The 19,985-nt window shown below is 45.3% G+C and overlaps 2 protein-coding genes and 1 long non-coding RNA gene across 3 annotated transcripts in view; 1 reads left to right on the top strand and 2 right to left on the bottom strand.

The window, feature by feature from the left end:
• Positions 1-227: 227 nt before the first annotated feature.
• LOC125303484 (trichohyalin-like) lies at positions 228-3,391 on the bottom strand. The gene is made up of 2 exons (XM_048257253.1): positions 1,210-3,391; positions 228-409 (listed from the first exon to the last, which is right to left on the bottom strand). Exons 1-2 carry the CDS (start codon positions 3,389-3,391, stop codon positions 228-230), a joined length of 2,364 nt encoding a protein of 787 aa, XP_048113210.1.
• A 1,526-nt stretch (positions 3,392-4,917) lies between these two features.
• On the top strand, positions 4,918-5,350 carry LOC125303360. Its single transcript, XR_007195051.1, has 2 exons — positions 4,918-5,114; positions 5,296-5,350. It is a non-coding gene; the product is annotated as an uncharacterized LOC125303360 (long non-coding RNA).
• Positions 5,351-13,850: 8,500 nt separating this feature from the next.
• Positions 13,851-19,985, bottom strand: part of ano3 (anoctamin 3) — a 75,399-nt gene continuing 69,264 nt past the window's right edge. Inside the window, exons 26-27 of the mRNA XM_048257073.1 lie at positions 19,634-19,739; positions 13,851-18,456 (exon numbers count right to left, since the gene is read on the bottom strand). Of these exons, the coding sequence (XP_048113030.1) occupies positions 18,274-18,456; positions 19,634-19,739 (289 nt within the window). The 3' untranslated portion in view covers positions 13,851-18,273. The remainder of the gene's footprint in view (positions 18,457-19,633; positions 19,740-19,985) is intronic.

Raw genomic sequence — 19,985 nt, 5'->3', positions numbered from 1 at the left:
ATAAATGAAAACATTATTGTTTGTTACAAGTTAACAGAATTGATTTAATGTACAGTTAAAGTATTTCATAGACTACATAAGACACAGATATGTAATGGAATAAACTTTATTATGAGATGACAAAAACAGGATAATAAGACACTGGGGTAATAATGAATGGGGGGTGTGTAATTCACTATAGTTGGGCTGAGAGCAGGCTGGGCTTGGCTTTGACCAGGTGCTGTGAATCACAGTAGTGTCTGGACAGGTCCAGATGGCTCGGGGGCACTGTGGAGGGTGGCAGGGGCAACGGGCAGCAGCAGGGGACAAGGGACAGGGCACAGAGACAGGGTAGGGGGCAGCTCTGATTTTTGGCAGACGGGCACTCCGATAATGCCGGCGTATGAATAAGGAGAGACCACACTACAGGCTGACATCACAGAGGCAAAGATAACAGACACCACAGGCACTAATCTCTCCTTCCTTCTCTTTCTGAAGAGAGGCAACACGGAGAGCCATGCTAACCACAGAACCACAGTCGTTGGATGTAGCAGGATGACTGCGGTCGGCTCTAAGAAGGCCCTTGGAGGGTCTGAGGAGTCTGGGCAGGCTGGCAGAGCGAGGCATTAAGAGGGTAGTTCGTCCCCTTTGGCCGGCGTGGCAGCTCTCCAGCTGAGAATGCTGACAGGCAGCAGAAGGTTTCTCTCTGGGCCAGAAGGTTTCTCAGAAGGTTTCTCTCTCGGGCCCTAGCTGATATCAGGTGGACCTCCTTGATGAGGCCCCGCAGGTGGGTTGCCAGGCAGTGATAGAGGAGGAGGAATTCAGCAGGGGTTTTGGGAAGAAGACAGAAGAGGATTGGCTGAGGGGTGATAGGGATGACTGAAGGCCTTGGATGAAGTCATCATGCTGAGACAGAGGACTGATAATGAATTTAGGATCCCATGTAAGGGTACGGTCATTCTTGTAGGCTTTGTAGTTGGCAGGATGTAATTCTTACATTTTGAGTTGGAAAGCCTTGAGGACATAACCTGAGAGGATTGTTGAAACAGTAGCCTAGATGACATGGCAAGACACAGTTTGGATCTGTTCAGAAAGCATTGTATATTCTTTTTTTTTTTTTTACTTGCTGTCTCTTAAATGTCTTCTATTTCCTTCAAGAGGGATTCATATCACAAAATCAGTCATCCTTAGGTTTAGGCACATGGCTGTTTTAAGACTGGCGGCACACACCGCCTTTTGACTTTTTGTCTTTGCCTTTCTGCTTTGTTGATTCATCCTGCTCCAGAAGTTCCATCTCTTGCCGGATTAAAGCATCGTCATCCTCCTCCTCTGCCTCCTCCATCTTTGTTTCTGTGTTTGCTGTTGCTGTCTTTTGATTCTCCATGTCTGCTTCCAGCTCATGCCTGAGCAAGTCAAGCTCCTGGTTAATCATCTCGTCATCCGTCGGCTCCTTTTTAGCCATCTTCTTTTTCTGAATCTTCTTCTTTTTCTCGGGCTCCTGCTTTTTCTCATCGGCCATCTCCATCACAGGCTCCATCATGTGGTTGTTGCTTGCTTCCACTACCGCAGAAGCCTCCAGTTCCTGGTTGAACAGGTCGTCATCAGTCGGCTCCTTTTTAGCCATCTTCTTTTTCTGAATCTTCTTCTTTTTCTCGGGCTCCTGCTTTTTCTCATCGGCCATCTCCATCACAGGCTCCATCATGTGGTTGTTGCTTGCTTCCACTATCGCAGCAGCCTTCAGCTCTTGCTTGAACATGACAAGCTCCTGGTTGAACAGGTTGTCATCGGTCAGCTCTTTCACAGCTTTCTTCTTTTTAACAACTTTCTTCTTTTTCTCAATGGCTTTCTCCACCACAGGCTCTGCCATATGGCTGGTGCTTGCTTCCACTTCCGCGGCTGGTGATTGCTCAGGAGGGGTGAGACGTCTGGTCTTCTTTTTCTGAACGACTGGCCGAGAGGCATTTTCATCAGCATCCCATGGAGAGGAATCATCTGATTCGTTGAGCTCATTTGAGCTCAGTTGGGTGCCTCCTCGCTGTTGCTTTGGTTGCTTGAATACGACATGACGTTTGGTGTCAGTTTCCATGACTCCAAAGTCATTCTCGTCTGACTCACAGGATGAGAATATGTTGTAATCCACAGTACGGGCCGGCACGGGACGGCCTGGCTTCTTCCTCTGAGCCAGCCGCTTCTTCTCCCTCTCCAGTTGTCTCCACTCGACGTCGAGCTCCCGCAGGTGTGCGTAGTCCTCCTCTCTCATGGCAGACGCCTGTTCCCTCAGCCTCCTCTCCCTGGCCAGCAATCTCTCCCTCTCCATCTCCACCTCCCTCTGCTCGGCCTCCACCCTCAGGCGGCTCCTCTCCAGCCTCCTCTCGTCCTGCTCAATCTTCTTCCTCTCGGCGGCCTGCTGCTCCTCAAGAGCCAACAGGTTCTCGCGCTTCTGCTTGGTCTTCATCAGTCTCTCCCGCTGCAGCTGGGTCTGGAGGTGCATCTCCTGGCTCTGGAGCGCCATGGTCCTCCTCTCGGTCTCCATTCTCGTCCACTCCTCCTCCAGCTGCTGTCGTCTCAGCGCCTCCCTCTCTCTCCGCAGAGCCACCTTCTCGGACAGCTTGTGCTCCTTCTCCTGAACGCGCTCCTTCAGCTGCCTGCACTCCAGTTCTTCCATGCTGCGCTGCTGCTGCATGCGCTGCTTCTCCACGGCGATCTTCCGCCATTCCTCCTCCAGGAACCTCTTCTGCTGGGCCTCCATTCGGCTTATCTCTTCCTCAATCTTCTTCCACTCCCCCGCCATCTCTCTTTTTTGTTTCATTTCCTTCTCTTTCCTCTGGGACTCCCTCTCTCTCATCTTCTGCTCCATGTCCTGGAGCTGGTTTTTTAGGGACTCCAGCTGCCTCAGTTCCAGCCCCATTCTTTCCTCCATCTTTTTCCTTTCGGTGTTGAGCTTGTCCCACTCGTCCTCCAGGTCTCGCCTTGTCCTGGCCTCATTGCGTTGCAGGGTGTCCTGCTCCTCCTCCATGGCCCTCTTCTCAGTCTCGAAATACCTCCATGCGGCCTCTAACTCTCTCTGCCTCACCTCTGCGCTCTCCCGCTGCATTTCAAGCTCCTTCCTCTCTGTCTCAATCTTTCTCCACTCATCCTTCAACTTCCTGCTCTCGTCCTCTCTCTTCCGTGCCTCGCTCTCTCTCTCCATCCTCGCCTCCTCCTCCAATTTCTCCTTTTGGAACTCCAACTCCCTCTGCTCCAGCTCCCTCCTCTCCTCCTCCATCTTCTTTCTCTCTCCCTCAAGCCTTATCCACTCCTCTTTCAGCTCCTGCTGTCTCCGCTCCTCTTCTCTCTTCTTTTCCTGGACCTCTTCCTCGAAACTCTTCTTTTGGAGTTCGACCTCCTGTCTCACCTTGGTGATCTTGTCCATCATACTGTCCATTTCTGCCTTTGCTCCTGCCCTCGCCTTAGCACTGTCCTCCTGTCTCTCCCTCTCTTTTGCCTCAGGAACCCGGTCCTGTCCCCACACTCCCCTCTCACTTCCTTTAGGTCCCCATCTACAAAAAAAGCACACACGTAATACATCAATATGTGTGATGCCTACAGTGTTGATGAGGTAGGCCTGCCTTCCTATAGATTGGTACAAATGTGTGTGTACGTAAAAAAAACTAAAGTACATTACATAAATGTCGATTCAGGCAACAACCTTGTATGAAACACTTACCCGAGGAGCTAATTTTTGCTCTATCCTTCGCTTGTCTCAACTCATCCGTTGTGACCGTGTCCAAGCGGAGACTGAAGGCCTTCAGCTTGACATCCAACTCTCTGGACAGGAGGCATCGCACCTGAGACACACGGTCACAATACTAAGTTAGGCTAAAGGTCTCTTCATAAGGACTGATTGAAACAAGTGCATGACATTACAGTATCTTCCAATCCATTGTGTGCCATACTTTTTGCAAAAATTGTAATTTGACATTAAATTTCCCCAACACACACACACACACACACATTTTTTGGCAAAGTCGCTTACCTGTTCCATCCTATCCTCCAGCCAGATTCTCTCCTGCAGGAATTTGACCTCCATCACGTCCTGCCATCCCGCCTCCCACTCCCTCTCCCTCAAACTGAATCGTTGCTGAGTGGACAGAGAATGGTGTTCATAAACCATCATGAAGCAAATCCCATCACTGTGCCATTTCACATATCTAATAGCAGGTAATGGGCTTCAGGACTCTCGCTAATAACACACTCCTATTGATAAATACAGCCCTAGAGACTAGACTTATTAAACTGCTCAAATCCTGAAGAACTCAGGTAAGTGGGCCTATTACATTACATCTTGATGCTCTATTAAACCTATAATAAACCTTGATCAATTTAAGTACCTTCACTGGGAAAGCATAAAATACAGTAAACGGAGAAGACCATTCTTACCATTCAGTTTGCACTCATGAGAAAGTGTAAAATAAAATGCGTAGACAAATATTCTAACACCTATAACGGACGACGACCATGCATGTGTTGCTGCAATGAAAATGCCTGTGATAATGGAGTTGAAAACAAACTCGCAACATTTAGAAGAACTTTGATGTCATAGGATGCTTTGGCTTGTTCTCATTGTGACACAAGGGGCAGCACGTCACAGAGTCATGACACGGCTACATCTTGATTTGGCGTTGGCCATGGTTACGCCTCATTCTAATGAAACTTCCACGTTATTTTTTCTACCACCGGGAATGGGAAATGTTAACCTAGCCTACTTCCAGGTGTTTAGAAACAGCAATTTCATTCGCTGGTCATTGAAGTTCGTTACAATTATAAGATATTTTTAACATTAGTGTAGGCCTACATCAGCCGCCTGCTAGCAGTGTTCACCCAGCGTTATTCGTGAATGTGTGGTCAGAAAATATGAGTGAGGCCTATGGAGTGTCTGTAAATGGCCATTGTGTCGCCATTAGGGCGATATATGTATAGAGACTTTTATATTGACACATTCAGAAAGAATAGGACCTTTTATTTTGATACCGTTTCCTGTATTTTCCTTACCACTTCCTGCCTTGTCATCAGTTACTTCACATTTAGTTCCTATCTGCTGAAAACGGTTTCTACTTAAATAATTCCTCTCTGTGAACGATGCTAGAAGCAAAGTCGTAAGTAAATGCATTGTTAAGTTAAATTATTGATAGTTTAAGTTAAGTTTATAGTAGAAAGAGAAGGTAATAAATAGGTTAAAAAGACCGTTTTATTTACATGTATTTACAATGAGATTTCATGAGACTTCATGTGAAGCTGAACTTTATGTTAAAAACAGTCAAACTTATTTTGTTGCAGTTTTCACTCTGCCATGTAATGCTGGATCTTCAAGTAAACAACAGTGAAATGTTAACTACAGAACAGACTCCTGGTTATTGCATCAGAGTTTAACTTGTTGGATAGCTTCAGTTAATACACTGCAGTGAGGACAGCACAGTGAAAAGACTGAGAAGTTAGCATTGAACATCAAGTCAAGATGGAAACTAGATCTAATAAATCAAATAGAAGTGGAAGCAGCTTTCATTCATCTACCTCATCAACCAGTGCTTTATTTCACGCGACGAGCAAAAGCAGCAGCTGCAAAGTCGCGGCGCCCGAATATGCTGAGCAAGAAGCCAAAGCTAGGATAGAAAAAGTTAAAAAAGAGACTGAAATTGAAACACTAGCCATCTGCCGTGAAGCAGCAGAAGCTGAAGCCGTAGCAGCTGTCTGGGAGTCAGCAGTTACAGGGAGAAAAAATGTATTGTGCTGGATGAAACAAACGCCAACAGAGCAAAGCAAACTTGAACGAACAAAGTGAATACATCCAAACTCACTTCCATTCCACTAATCCTGTCCAACAAACAACCACCTATGCCACTCTCAGTTATAGCCCGAACAACCCCTTTGTTTCACACCACCAGCCGCCTGTGTTTTATATGACAGCACTAACAATGTGGAATTTACAGACTTTGACTTGGACTATTCACGCCAGCGCCAAACATTCAGTCAGCCAGAATCATTTACCAGAGAAGGCCCCGGGTTATTCCCAAGAGTCTCACCTCACAGATCAGTGACTTGAATATCGAGGCTCCATCCTTCAACCCCAGCAAAAAAATACTCAAAGTATGCTTGCAACTGAACACCTGGCACAATATTTAGCTCGGGCGTGACCTAGTGAAACGAGTTTATGCGAGTTTGGCCGATAAACCTGAAAATTATCGTGCTTGGCTGTCGTCATACAAAAATGCCACTCAAGGACTTGGTCTCACAGCCACTGAGGAATTGGATTTGATGACGCGATGGCTTGAAAAAGAATCCAGCAACCAGGTGAAACGCCTCCGTGCAGTGCACATTGCAAGCCCACAGACAGCACTGGTGAAAGCCTGGGAGCGTCTTCAACAGTGTTATGCAGCCCCAGAGGTGATTGAAAAGGCCCTCTTCACCCGACTGGGCGCATTTCCCAGAGTCTCAGCCAAAGAAAATCTGAAGCTACGAGAGCTGGCTGATCTGCTTATGGAAGTGCAGTGTGCCAAGGAAGATGGCTACTTACCAGGCCTGTCCTACCTGGACACGCGGCGTGGAATTGAGCCTATAGTGACAAAGCTGCCTTATGGACTCCAGGAAAGATGGGTCTCAGTCGGTTCTAAGTATAAAAAGAAAATAGAGGGGCGGTTCCCACCGTTAGATTACTTCCGAAATTCATATGTTATGAGGCCAAGAAAAGAAATGACCCCAGCTTTGCCTTTTTAAATACAACTACAACATCATCTGTCAGAGCTGAAAGTGCCTTTCCTAAAACCCAGAAACCCATTGCAGTTCACAAGATCAATGTCACTCCCAAAGAGGCAAATGTCTCTAGTGATCCAAGTAAGATCTGCCCATTACATGCAAAACCCCACCCACTGAAGAAGTGCAAAGCCTTCAGAGCGGAAACCCTTGATGACAGAAAGGTATTTCTGAAAGAAAACGAATCTGCTTCAAGTGCTGTAGCTCCACCAACCATATGGCAAAGAACTGCACTACAATTGTGAAGTGTTTTGAGTGTGACAGCACCCAACATGTCTCAGCTATGCACCGGGACCAGCACCGCTACCTACAACTCCTCTGACCTCCGCCACAGCATGGCGGGGAGGGAGGCGATAAACGACACCAGTGAGATTAGCTCAAGCTGCACAGCAGTATGCGGCACAGGACAAGTCGGACGGTGGAGTGCTCCAAGATATGCCTGGCAAGAGTGTACCAGAAAGACCACCCAGGCAAAGCCATCAAGGCCTACATCGTGTTAGGCGACCACAGTAAGAATTTCGCTGGCCAAGTCCAGTTTCTTTGACAAGTTTGACATTCACACTAAGCCATATCTTACCAACTGAAAACATGTTCTGGTGTAGTGGAAACGTCTGGCAGAAGGGCATCGGATTTTTTAGTGGAGTCCCTAAATGGAAAAGTTATAATCCCTTACCACCACTCACTGAGTGTAATGACTTTACCTGACAATAGGTCGAGAATTCCCACACCAAATGCCTCTTCATCAGCCTCACCTGTCAAGGTAGCAGAACACATCCCAGAGCTGGAACCCACAGCTGAGATCCTCCTGCTACTAGGGAGAGATACAATCAGAGCACACAAAGTACGGAACAAATAAATGGCCCTGCCAATGCACCCTTCGCCAGCCTTGACTTGGGCTGGGTGCTGGTAGGAGAAGAATCGCTTAGGGAACACGCACAAACCCGAATGTCAGTTCTTCTTCGGACTGACCATGGTTGACTGTCATCGCCCTCACTCTTTCAGCCATGCACAACGAATTTGCACATTAAAGAGGAACTTCCGCGACAGCACCTTACCACCCAGAGCTAAGGAAGACAGTCTGGGTCAAAACGTGTTTGACTGCACTGAACAGGATAATAAGCTAGCACCTTCAATCGAAGATGAAACTTTCCTAAAAAATCATGGACAAAGAAGTCTACAGAAACCATTTACACAGCTGGGTTGCTCCATTGCCGTTCAGACAACCAAGGCAACAGCTTCCCAACAACCGCGAGCAAGCACTCAAGCGGTTTGAATCACTCCAACGCCAATTCAGAAGAAAGCCAGAAATGCAAAAGCAATACTTGGAATTCATGGACAAACTGCTGAAAAACAACCATGCTGAGGTGGCACCAGAGCTAAGAGAAGAAGAGTGCTGGTATTTACCAAGCTTTGCAGTGTATCACCCACAGAAACCGATCAAATCAGGGTTGTGTTTGATTCAAGTGCCCAACAGTCTGGAATCTCCTTGAATAATGTGCTCTTGACAGGACCGGATCTGAACAACACCCTTCTAGGAGTGCTCATGCGGTTCGAAAAGACAAGGTCGCTGTGATGGCGGACATTCAACAAATGTTCTATTGCTTCCTTGTGGCGAAAAGCACAGAAACTACCTCACATTCCTATGGTTCAAAGACAACAACGAGTAATAACGAGGTAATTGACTACAGAATGAAAGTTCATGTTTTGGAAACAGCCCATCTCCTGCAGTGGCAATCTATGGGCTCCAGAAGAGCCATCAGAGATGGCGCAGAGAAATATGGAGCAGACACAGTCAACTTCAATGAACGGCACTTTTATGTTGATGATGGCCTCTGTTCTGTCCCAACTGATGCAGAGGCTATTAGGCTGCCCATAGGACTCAAGCCTCACTTGCTGAGTCTAACCTGAGGCTCCACAAATTTGCCTCAAACAGTCAGGCTGTCTTGGAAGCCTTCCCCCGAGGACTGCATACAAGCCAAAAGGATGTAGACCTCAGCGGAGATGAGTCACCCACCCAACGCAGCTTGGGGCTCCTGTGGGAAATAGCAAGCGACACATTCACCTTCTCTGTGTCAACTGACACCAAACCATTCACCGGTCGAGGGGTTCTTTTTTCCATGGTGAACAGTGTCTTTGACCCTTTAGGTTTCTGGCAGTGTTACTGATCAAGGCAGGACCTTCTCAGAGAGTTGAATTCTGAGACATCAGTGGGACACCCCATTGCCTGAAGATAAGTTACGCAAGTGGGAGACTTGGAGCTTCGCTTCAAGACTTAAGGCACTTTCACATATCTAGGATGTACACAGGCATCTGTCCAACCAAGGCTGAGCGAGTAGAACTCCCGTCTTTAGCGATGCATCTGTGAAAGCCATTGGCGTGTGGCCACTTGAGAACCCATCCAAGGAGACACAGTAGGCGTTGGATTTGTCATGGCAAAGGCCAAACTTGCTCCTCAATCAGATCCAACCATTCCCAGACTTGAACTGTGTGCAGCAGTCTTAGCAGTGGAAATAGCTGGCCGGGATTCAGGATGAATTAGATCTAAAGCTGGGCGCCACCAAGTTCTACACTGATAGCAAGGTTGTCCTTGGATACATTTACAACCAGACCAGACGGTTCTATGTGTGCGTCCACAATGCGTGTCCCTGCGTATCGCCAATCTACCATCCTGAACAATGGCACTACGTGAACACGAAGACAATCCGGCTGACCTGGCATCACTGGCCGGTTCCAGCAGCACGCCTCACACAGGCGATGTGGTTCAGCGGACCAACCTTCCTGCGCAAAGCTGTCCATTCAGCCAGACCCTAGCTCAGTCATTCAGCTTAGTCTCACCGAGTCCGATGCAGAGGTCCGGTCCAGTTGTGAAGAGCTACATCACCGATCTGCAAGGGAAAGTTCTCCAGCACAGAGCTTTGAAAGGTTCTCCACATTCGACCTCTCCAGCGAGCCATCGCACTCCTGATTCATATGGCAAGATCCTTCAAGACTCCGACAGGCAAGTGTAAGGGATGGCATGGCTGTGGTTTACCTCACTCAGTTGATGAGCTTTCACAAGCAAGAGAAGTCATCATCAGAGCTGTTCAGAGGAATACGTTTGTGAAGGAATTTGAAGCTCTGGAGAGAGGAAAGCAAGTTCCGTTAAACAGCTGCCTCACGGCTCCCTCAACCCGATCTTACAGGCTGACCTCCTCCGCCTTGGAGGCAGACTGAAGAATGCGGATGTGGCCATTGAACAAAGAACCCTGTCATTCTCCCAAAAGAACACCACGTTTCCTTGCTTCTTACCAGATATCATCATGCCCAAGTAAAGCATCAGGGCCGTCATCTAACAGAAGGTGCTGTGCGAGCTGCTGGACTCTGGATCCTGGGAGGCAAAAGCGGCTTGTGAACTCAACTATTCACAAGTGCATCACCTGTCGCAGACTTAGAGGGCGGATGCAAGAACAACAAATGGCAGATTTGCCGCAGAGCTGCCCACAACCTGCCCTCCCTTCACATCGTGAGGCCTAGATGTTTTGGGACCCTGGCACGTCTCCACCAGGCGCACCAGAGGGGCCCTTAACCTGAAGCAAGTGCTGGGCCATACTATTCTGCTGCATGAGCTCCAGAGCAGTTCACGTTGGAGGTGATTACCTCGATGGACACCTCAAGCTGCATAAAGCAGCGTTGGCGTTTTCTTTTGCCATAAGAGGACCAGCCAAACAACTGAGGTCAGACTGTGGCACGAATTTCATTGGGGCCTGTAAAGAACTTCGGGCTGAGTGCAGACCAACCCGGACAGCACGGTGCAGAGGTACCTGCACCAACAAGGATGCTCCTGGGTGTTTAACCGCCTCATGCCTCACACATGGGGGTTCATGGGGCGCCTCATTGGGGTAGCCCGAAGAATCCTGGATTCAATGCTCATTGATCACAGCACTTTCGCCCTAACTCATGAAGTTCTGTGCACACTAATGGCGGAAGTGACCGCAATTCTGAATGCAAGACCGCTAGTTCCAGTATCGAATGATCCAGAGAATCCATACATCCTTACACCATCGATGCTGTTAACGAGAAAGTTGGGGTCCCACCACCTCCAGGTGACTTCACAGACAGGGACCTCCTCACTAAGCAGTGGAGACAAGTACAAGCCCTATCCAACTTGTTCTGGAATCATTGGAGACAAAGCGTGCCTGTCAACCCTACAAAGCCGCAAGAAATGGACAAGGTCCCACCAGAACCTGCAAGGCGGTGACATCGTCCTTCTCAAAGACAACCAAGCTGCCGCAACAACTGGCCTTTGGCAGTGGTCACAAAGGCTATTCCAGGAACAGATGGAAGAGTCCGTGGGTGGAATTGAGGACAGCAAACCAAGGACAATCAAAGACTTACCTTAGACCAGTGACGAAACTGTTTTGCTTCTCCGTGGGACTGATGTTTCTGATGTAGTTCTTGATTGAGTTAAATGTTTATCCTAGTGTAGTGACCTCACAGTGGTCAGGCGGGGAGTGTGTAAGCCATTAGGTGATATATGTATAGAGACTTTATATTGACACATTCAGAAAAGAATGGGACCTTTTATTTTGATACCGTTTCCTGTATTTTCCTTACCACTTCCTGCCTTGTCATCAGTTACTTCACATTTAGTTCCTATCTGCTGAAAGCGGTTTCTACTTAAATAATTCCTCTCTGTGAGCGATGCTAGAAGCAAAATTGAAAGTAAATGCATTGTTAAGTTAAATTATTGATAGTTTAAGTTAAGTTTATAGTAGAAAGAGAAGGTAATAAATAGGTTAAAAAGACCGTTTTATTTACATGTATTTACAATGAGATTTCATGAGACTTCATGTGAAGCTGAACTTTATGTTAAAAACAGTCAAACTTATTTTGTTGCAGTTTTCACTCTGCCATGTAATGCTGGATCTTCAAGTAAACAACAGTGAAATGTTAACTACAGAACAGACTCCTGGTTATTGCATCAGAGTTTAACTTGTTGGATAGCTTCAGTTAATACACTGCAGTGAGGACAGCACAGCCATCGTGGGCCTTCTCTCGTTAATAAATCGGTTGATTGGTTGTCTTTTATATAGCCTAACCTAGGCACATTGTCTGATAATGGGCTCTGAAGGCAGGCGTCTGCGCTGTGCTGAGGCTATGACTAATCGGAGGAGGGCCATCTTTAGGCCTTCTGAACTCGAATATGCTCCCAGTCTCCTCTAACCCCACACTAGGCTATTTAGGCTACACCCGTTTCTGTCCTGTTCTTTCTTATCGTCCTATCTTACAGGCATATTTTGTGTTAGCCTATATCTATAGGGCCTTGATAACCCCAATGACATGCCGCATACTATAATATACCATTTGTTGGCGGATTTGTAGGTAGCGTGCCTTTTAAACTTAATTTGAGTAGGGGCTTCTAAATGTGTTTTTACCTTGGTTTTTGGCACAAGGGATTTTAACATGTAATCCTGTGTAGCTATTAATGTAATCTATGCCTGGATGATGAAAGTGCCCCATGTCATTTTCATTATTATTATTGAATTAAATGAATAGCCTACATTTTAAGTTGCTTGAACTGAAAGTTGCAGCCAGGCTAGGCTACTGACAATTGCAGTGACAATAATAATCAATAGGCAAATTATCATGATCATCCGTTCTGAAAACATGGAACCAGTTATGAGGTTACCAAGCAAGATTGCTCAAAAAGTTGCCCCAGGTGTCATCACATTATCCAGTGGGGCCTGCCTTAAAGATTGAGTCTTACCTGTGTAAGCAAGTTGTCCATGCACAGCAGCACTTCATTTGAATGAGCAACTTGGTGGAAAAAAGTAATTTCTTTGTGAATACATCTTTCAAGGATTGACCTCTCTGGGACAGGCTACATATGCTGATGCCACAACTCCAAAAGATTTACAGAGAAACCACAAACAAGCATTTTCAGTCACAATTAGACTCTTATTATCTTATTATTTTCGAATGTATTTTACAAGTTCTTACAGTGAACTATCTTTATAGCCTGGTGAAAATAGTCAAGAATTGAAGGTGTGGCAGACACAGTCTACTAACAATCTCATAGATGCACTAACAAGGACACACCCGTTTTAGTGACAATTCCATTGAAACTAACACATTTATAGTTTACTTCCAACAAATTTAATCTTATATAGATAGATAGATAGATAGATACTTTATTGATCCCCAGGGGGAAATTCAATCTTATCTTATCCAAACATCAGGTTTTCCATTTAAGTGAATTGAGCTCTGAGACTATGCTTTCTGTTAAAAACCTTGTGAGATTTGGCCAGAGAAGTGTGTCAGTGGAAAAACTTCTTGCGAGCTCAGTGTTTTCCTTGGAATAGAGAGGTGTCAACAAAAGGACACTGGCCCAGGCAGGGGCCTGGTCAGGTGCAAGATATGCTCTAGAGGTGGGGCTCCCAACCTTTTTTGGCAGGTGACTAATGGCGATGTCACAAAAAATGTTGGCGACAAAACATGAGAGAGAGAGTGCATCTCATCTGCATTGGTTTGTTTGAAATAACTCGCCTGGTTGTTTTGCTACTTTGAAGCAATCAAGCATTATTACCCATGATGATCTCATGTTGATCTCATGTGGGATGTCTAATTTTATTTTTAGGGTTATTAGCTTATTGTAATGAAGGAACCGATTAGTTACTTAACTTGGATATCATGAGGGTTTTCATGTTATTATTTCTTTCTTTTATATACTGTAGGTATTGTGGCATCCCGAGGACTTTTGAGTTTGGATTTATCTGGAGGACTTGAATGAATGTCAACTCTTGTTGAGACGGAGCTATAAAAGTTTTGGTTGAGTATTTTTCTGACCCTTCCTGAGTTACTCTAAAGAGTGAATTGTAGCAAAATAAAAGCTCCAATCTTCTGTTAACACAGTTCGTTCTTGTCCTAATATTGCCCACACGGCCTCAGAACTCAGAAAACCCCTCACAGCGCTACAGTATACATATATAAGCTTGGGAAATGATGCTCTAGAGATAAAATTCCTTTGGTCATCTACCTAACATCAGTCTCTCTGTCCAACTCTTTTCTCATTCTCTATGAGGAAAAGAAAACATGTAAGGCATTTAAAAGATACAATCAATGATTTATTACAGAAAAGAGTGATATTCAAATTCATTTCTATGTTACAGGTTGTTCTTTACATTTAATTTTACATGTAAACAGGGATGAAGAAAACACCATCCAGCACTGAAGTATTTAGGTCACACACTGGAGTACAATCGATGGTGTGCTTTCTCACTCTTGTCACATCGTTCACTCACACTCACATATTAGGAGATCCCCCTGTGCCATGGCAGGGATACTCTTGGGGTCTAGGGATAGCCTTGGTCCTTATTAGGATAAGAACAGCAGGTTATGTCCAAACACAGTGACTGTCTGGTCCCACTTAATTTTCAAAGTCCATCACACAACGGCCAACAAACCATCAAAGCCATTTAAGTACATAATCAGATAACGTTTTACGTCAGTTAACTGTCAGCTGTCAACTTACTGCCTGACTGTCAGGTACAACAGTTAACAACAGCCAATACCCATAACTTTGACCCTTACCCCAATCACAAATATATTTGTTTTCAATCAGATATCAGATGATTTGTTGATTGTTTATGATGCCTCATTAAAATAAGTGGGAATGCATGTCCTAATGATGACAAAGAATGTCAGCAACATCAGACACACCATAACTGTCAGACCGCTTTTTGACAACAACAAAGATAACTGCTGGGGGTTCAGACAGTGTAACAGCTTTGAGACCAGTAAAATTCCAACAATCTTGAGGTTTGACTATTACTACGTGGATAGGCCAAGATACCATACCGCTTTCCTATAATATACCATACCAAGCTTCCTAATATAAACTCTTCATGTTGCCATGATCAGATGACAGATGATCAGATGTAATTAGATTTTTATTGTTTTGTTTGTTTTGTTAGTATTATTAAATCTTACTACAGAACTCTATTTCCCAGATTATTTGGGAAGAGTAGCAACGATTATTGATTTATTACTTGGTGAACCTTGCAGCTGCCATTTGAAATTGCAAATGGCATATTGACAGCCAGTTGTGCTTCTCTGCAAAACATTGATCCATCCATGGCATACATACATTAATATGCCGTATCTATTTTGAAAAAATGTTAGTTTATTATGGCTGCAACCCTGTGGACTGTGGGCAGTCATGTTTACGTTCTTTAGTTACAGTAACAGGGCTGTGGCAGCGACTAACTACTCTTTCTTTGCAAGACCCACGTAGGGATCAATTAAATTGATCATTCCTACACCTCTCTCTCTCTCTCTTTCTCTCACACGCACACACACACACATGTATACACATGTAGACACATGTAGACACACACACACACACACACACACACACACACCAGCAAGACTGGTCACATAAAAGGCCATGTAGTGATACGACAGTTTCATACGTTAATATGATCAGCTGAGGAACAGCAGTAAGCAGTTCTTGTTTTGGTAAGAGACAAAGATTCAACAGTTGTCACAAGTCAATGTTTTCATATCAATGTAAAGCCATGCACTCTGCACACTACAGTTGCACATATAAACATCTGCGCTGCACTGATCTAAATGGACATGGTCAGTGTCAGTGTAAAGAACATGCATAGATTTTCAAGACAGCCCCCATGGTGAAGGAGTCGAGTCTGCAGTGTCAGGAGTCTTGTCCTCCTCCAATTGCATATCAATGGAAATCCAATTTAAAGTGGCAGGGAGTGAATAAAAAGCTCATCTAAAGGAACAGAAATGCACAACGTCCTTCTCAGTGTTGAATAAGAAAACAAACACATGCTTTAAAGTGCTTCAGCTGACGAGGGGATGATGCCGTGTGTTTCCATGCAGATGCAGAAAAAATATAGACTATATAAAATATAGACTTTTGAAAATAGCACAATAGGCCTGTATACACCTGGATACACCTAAGACAAAGTTTTCACCTGTGAACATTCACAAACACCTGAGGAGAGTGGGACCTTTACACTGGCTAAGAGAACAGGACATGACACAGTGGCACATGCAAACCATTTTCACACTTAGCATACACACACACACAAACACACACACACACACACACACACACACACACACACACACACACACACACACTCACTCACTCACTCACTCACTCACTCACTCACTCACTCACTCACTCACTCACTCACATACATACATACATACATACATACATACAAACACAAACTCACACAACATCAACAATACAGAACATAGAGAAATTCTGACACATACAAACAAGCTTAAAAAACAATTCAATCAAATTTAAACAATTACATTTAAAAACTGTTAAAGCCAGAGCTACGTCTCTTTGATGCTGTGATTGCTTCAACTATATATTAGAGTATGACAATAAAGTTAAGTGTCAACATGACATAGTAGGTTTCAAAAGAGCAGCCAATCCCAGAATACTGGCCACACACAACTACAATGGAAGATTCTGATTCTATGTAAACACTTTTAGTCCATTAGTCTTGTTGGGAGATGCCCCAAATTGTCCTTCTAAAACATCCTTGGTCAGTTTTCCACGAGTGTTTGCGTGTGTGTGAGGGGACACAATAACAGCACAAGCTTGCGTATATCACAGCTATCCAGACAAAGATCACAAGATTCACACTGAAGGGGGTTCTGGTTCGAGCCATTTCAGATGCTTGCTCCAATAACCCCCCCATACTCCTAGGCACGAATGGGCATGGTGGTATGTGTGTGTTTTGTTTGTTTGTGAAACATCTGGTCTGCTGAACTGTAGGCACACAGAACATTGATATCTTCAAAAAAGTGATGAAACATTCACAACGTAGCAAGCACAGTTATCAAGTGGAGCAGTTTAAAACACCCACAAAAAGCTCACACAAAGCCCAGGAGGGGGGGAGAGGCAGAAAAAACTGTCAATTACAAAAAGAAAAACAGACTGATAACGTTATTTTGATACCAAAAGTACATGCATTTTCCAAGAAATTTCTAGAAAAGATTTGAATGTTTTTTTGCTGCATTGATTGGGTTGAGATACAAATGCTTCAGCTGCAGTGAATGAGGGCTTTTGCATGCTTTGAGGGCAAGAGTTATGTACTGTGATGCACAGATTCTGTCTCTTTGCATAAATAATGTCTATTTCTTTTCCTTTCATATTTTTTTGGTGATCACACTAAGAAACTGTTTCTTCAGGACAGTCGCCAGTGGCAGGAGTGTTAGGAGGTTTGCCAGTGTCTGTGTGGATGGACAGTTAACGAGAGACACACATAGGGAACACACCGCCAAGCTGCACTGAGTCAGAATGGACAGAGGGGGCGCTAGCTGCCAAACATGGGAAGACGTGACATTTGCTGAGGAGTGACAAGCAAGTGCTGGGAGGTGGAAAGGGGCATGGGGTGGAAGCGATCCCTTGACCCAAACCTGCATAGTAAACTTGGCGATTTCATGTTTGTGTGTGTGTGTGTGTGTGTGTGTGTGTGTGTGTGTGTGTGTGTGTGTGTGTGTGTGTGTTTATCTTCTCAAGTTCAGGTGTGTCTCTTTATGTGTGCATTGTGGTCAGTGTGTATGTCAATGAGTATACTGGAGTTGTAAAGAGCATAAATGGTTAAGGTTGGGGGCTGACCTATGGAGACAGGGGGCTTCTTTGGTGCGGAGGACAGAGATAGTCTGTCTTGGGGCAGAATGGGTAGGGGTGGGGGCAGTTGTCTTGGTGCGGGATGAGAAGGTTTGGGGTGGGGGCAGTTGAGGCTGGTCCAGTAAGGGAGAAGGGCATGCTCTTCTTCAAGTCTAAAACTCCCTGTTTGACCACAGCAGCTGAGTCAAATGGATTCAGTAGGCTGTCCACCACAAGAGCAGGCACTGCAGGGACACCTTATGGGTGTGTGTAATGTGTGTATGACTGCATTTGTGCATTTGTGTGCATGTGTATGTGTGTGAGTGTGTATGACTACATGCTCATGCCTTGCCTGTGCATCTGTGTGTGTGTGTGTGTGTGTGTGTGTTTGGACAAGGTTTTTCCAGCAAATTTTAAGAATATGCTTGCAGGTTGGCAGGGCAAAAAAGATTTAAATGAATATCAAAATACATTGAAATGCATAATTGTCTGGTGCTTCTGTCCAATTAGATTTTCCCTCTGTCTTGTGCTGTGTTAAGTGTTTCGGATTCCCTGAGGAACCCTAGCCTTATGCTCATTAGAAGTAATTGGAAAACACCCTGTGCTGTATGTTTGTATGTGTGTTTAAATGTATATGCAGCCTATGTGCTTGCATGTGCATATGGTCGTGGATGTATTTCAAATGTATGTATTCTGGGCATTAAGCATGTTAGTGTTTTATGTTGGTGTATAAGCATCATGTATGAGGATGTATGTGCTTCATATCAGACTGAAAGTTATGTTTTTGTTTTTGTTATTGTCAGGCCTGTTGGTGACCACTTGTTGTGGCAGACTTTGTGTGTATGTGTGTGTGTTTGTGTGTGTGTGTGTCGTTAAGGCCACTCATGGTGATATCTGCGTCCGTTCTTCTTGCGCTCCTTCTGCAGATGCTCCAGCTCAGCCTCGTACATCATCTCCTGCATGAGGTACTTCTCGCGGCGCATGCGGTCGCACAGGTCCTTAGGCATGTCTGGGATCAGGTACGCGATGAACGACTTGATGCCAAACACCAGGTGCTGCCAGGAGAGAGACAGGGGGAGGTCAGGAGCGTGGTGGTGTGCGTAGCAATCATGTTGCCGCCTAAGACTAGGACAGCCCGCATTCAATCCAGAAAAATAACATGCAGCTTAAAAGTATAGCCCTGTAGGCTATACGCAATGAAGGCAGCCGTGGCCTACTGGTTAGCGCTTCAGACTTGTAACCGGAGGGTTGCCGGTTTGAACCCCGACCAGTAGGCACGGCTGAAGTGCCCTTGAGCAAGGCACCTAACCCCTCACTGCTCCCCGAGCGCTGCTGTTGTTGCAGGCAGCTCACTGCGCCTGGATTAGTGTGTGCTTCACCTCACTGTGTGTTCACTGTGTGCTGAGTGTGATTCACGGATTGGGATAAATGCAGAGACCAAATTTCCCTCACGGGATCAAAAGAGTATATCTACTTATACTTATATTTATGTTGTTAGTGAAATGTGCTTTTTTGGAGGCAATTCGTAGTGCGATTGACTCTAGCCTCCTAGCTGCGTTAGCTGTGTGCTATTCCCCACTCTCCTGCTCCAGTACGGAGACGTGGTCTAGAGGTGAATCCCCGCCCCTCCTCTTTTGCCTGGTCAACTTTTGTGTGAGACCTTCTACACAGCAAGCACAAATGCCTGCAAAGAATATAGGGCGCCCCTCCCCGTACGGTGACTTGACGTGCAAATGATTGCCCATATTGCCCGTATGAGGATCCTCCCCTGTATAAAGCATAAAAGCATCTACTAAATCCCACTAACTGCACATATTGAACTTTAGGTTAGGATTCTTTTGTTGTGTTGGAAATGGCTGTATTGGGTGTGTGTGGATGGCTAGGTATTATATTTGTGTTTGTATGTATATGTTTCTGTGTATAGAGTAGTGGCTGGGTGTGTTTCGGTTCATTTGGATACAGTACTGTCTGACATGGACTGTCTGATACAGTACATGATAAATGAGTCCATGGCCAACACCAGGTAGCAGAGAGACAGGTGCAGGTTATACTGCAAATTAAGGGAGTCTCTGTGGGGATGAGAGGCTCTCTCACATTCACTTCACCTTGTCTTCTAGTTACCTGCTCTGTAGTGTGAGTGTGTGACTAATGAAGGTAGTGGCTAGTGTCTCTGTCTCTGTGTCTGTGTGTGTGTGTGTGTGTGTGTGTGTGTCTCTAGGTCAGCTCGTCTACCTCAAAGACGATGATGAAAGCCAGGCGAGCAGCGAGAACGTGCCAGAACTGCAGAGTGAACTCGTACGGTTCTGCACTCCAGGGAGGGGCCCGGTAATCCCGGTACCTGTGGCGGGGGACATATGGAACAGAATCCCGTGGGGAAAGGGGGGGGGTTCAGTGGGTGAGCAGCTCTGGACATCTGGGACAGAGTTCTTATCATCGTCAATTAAAAATCATGGAAATAATATACAAATATGTCATGGAAATAATATGAAAATATGTCATGGAAATACTATAAAATATGTTATGGAAAATAATAGCTGATCATGATTGCAGATTTCTTTGTCTTTTTTCACATACATCTGGTTCA

The sequence above is a fragment of the Alosa alosa genome, chromosome 11 (genome assembly GCF_017589495.1).
Source record: "Alosa alosa isolate M-15738 ecotype Scorff River chromosome 11, AALO_Geno_1.1, whole genome shotgun sequence".
Lineage (NCBI taxonomy): Eukaryota > Metazoa > Chordata > Actinopteri > Clupeiformes > Clupeidae > Alosa > Alosa alosa.
This window is presented reverse-complemented; position numbering and strand designations above follow the sequence as displayed.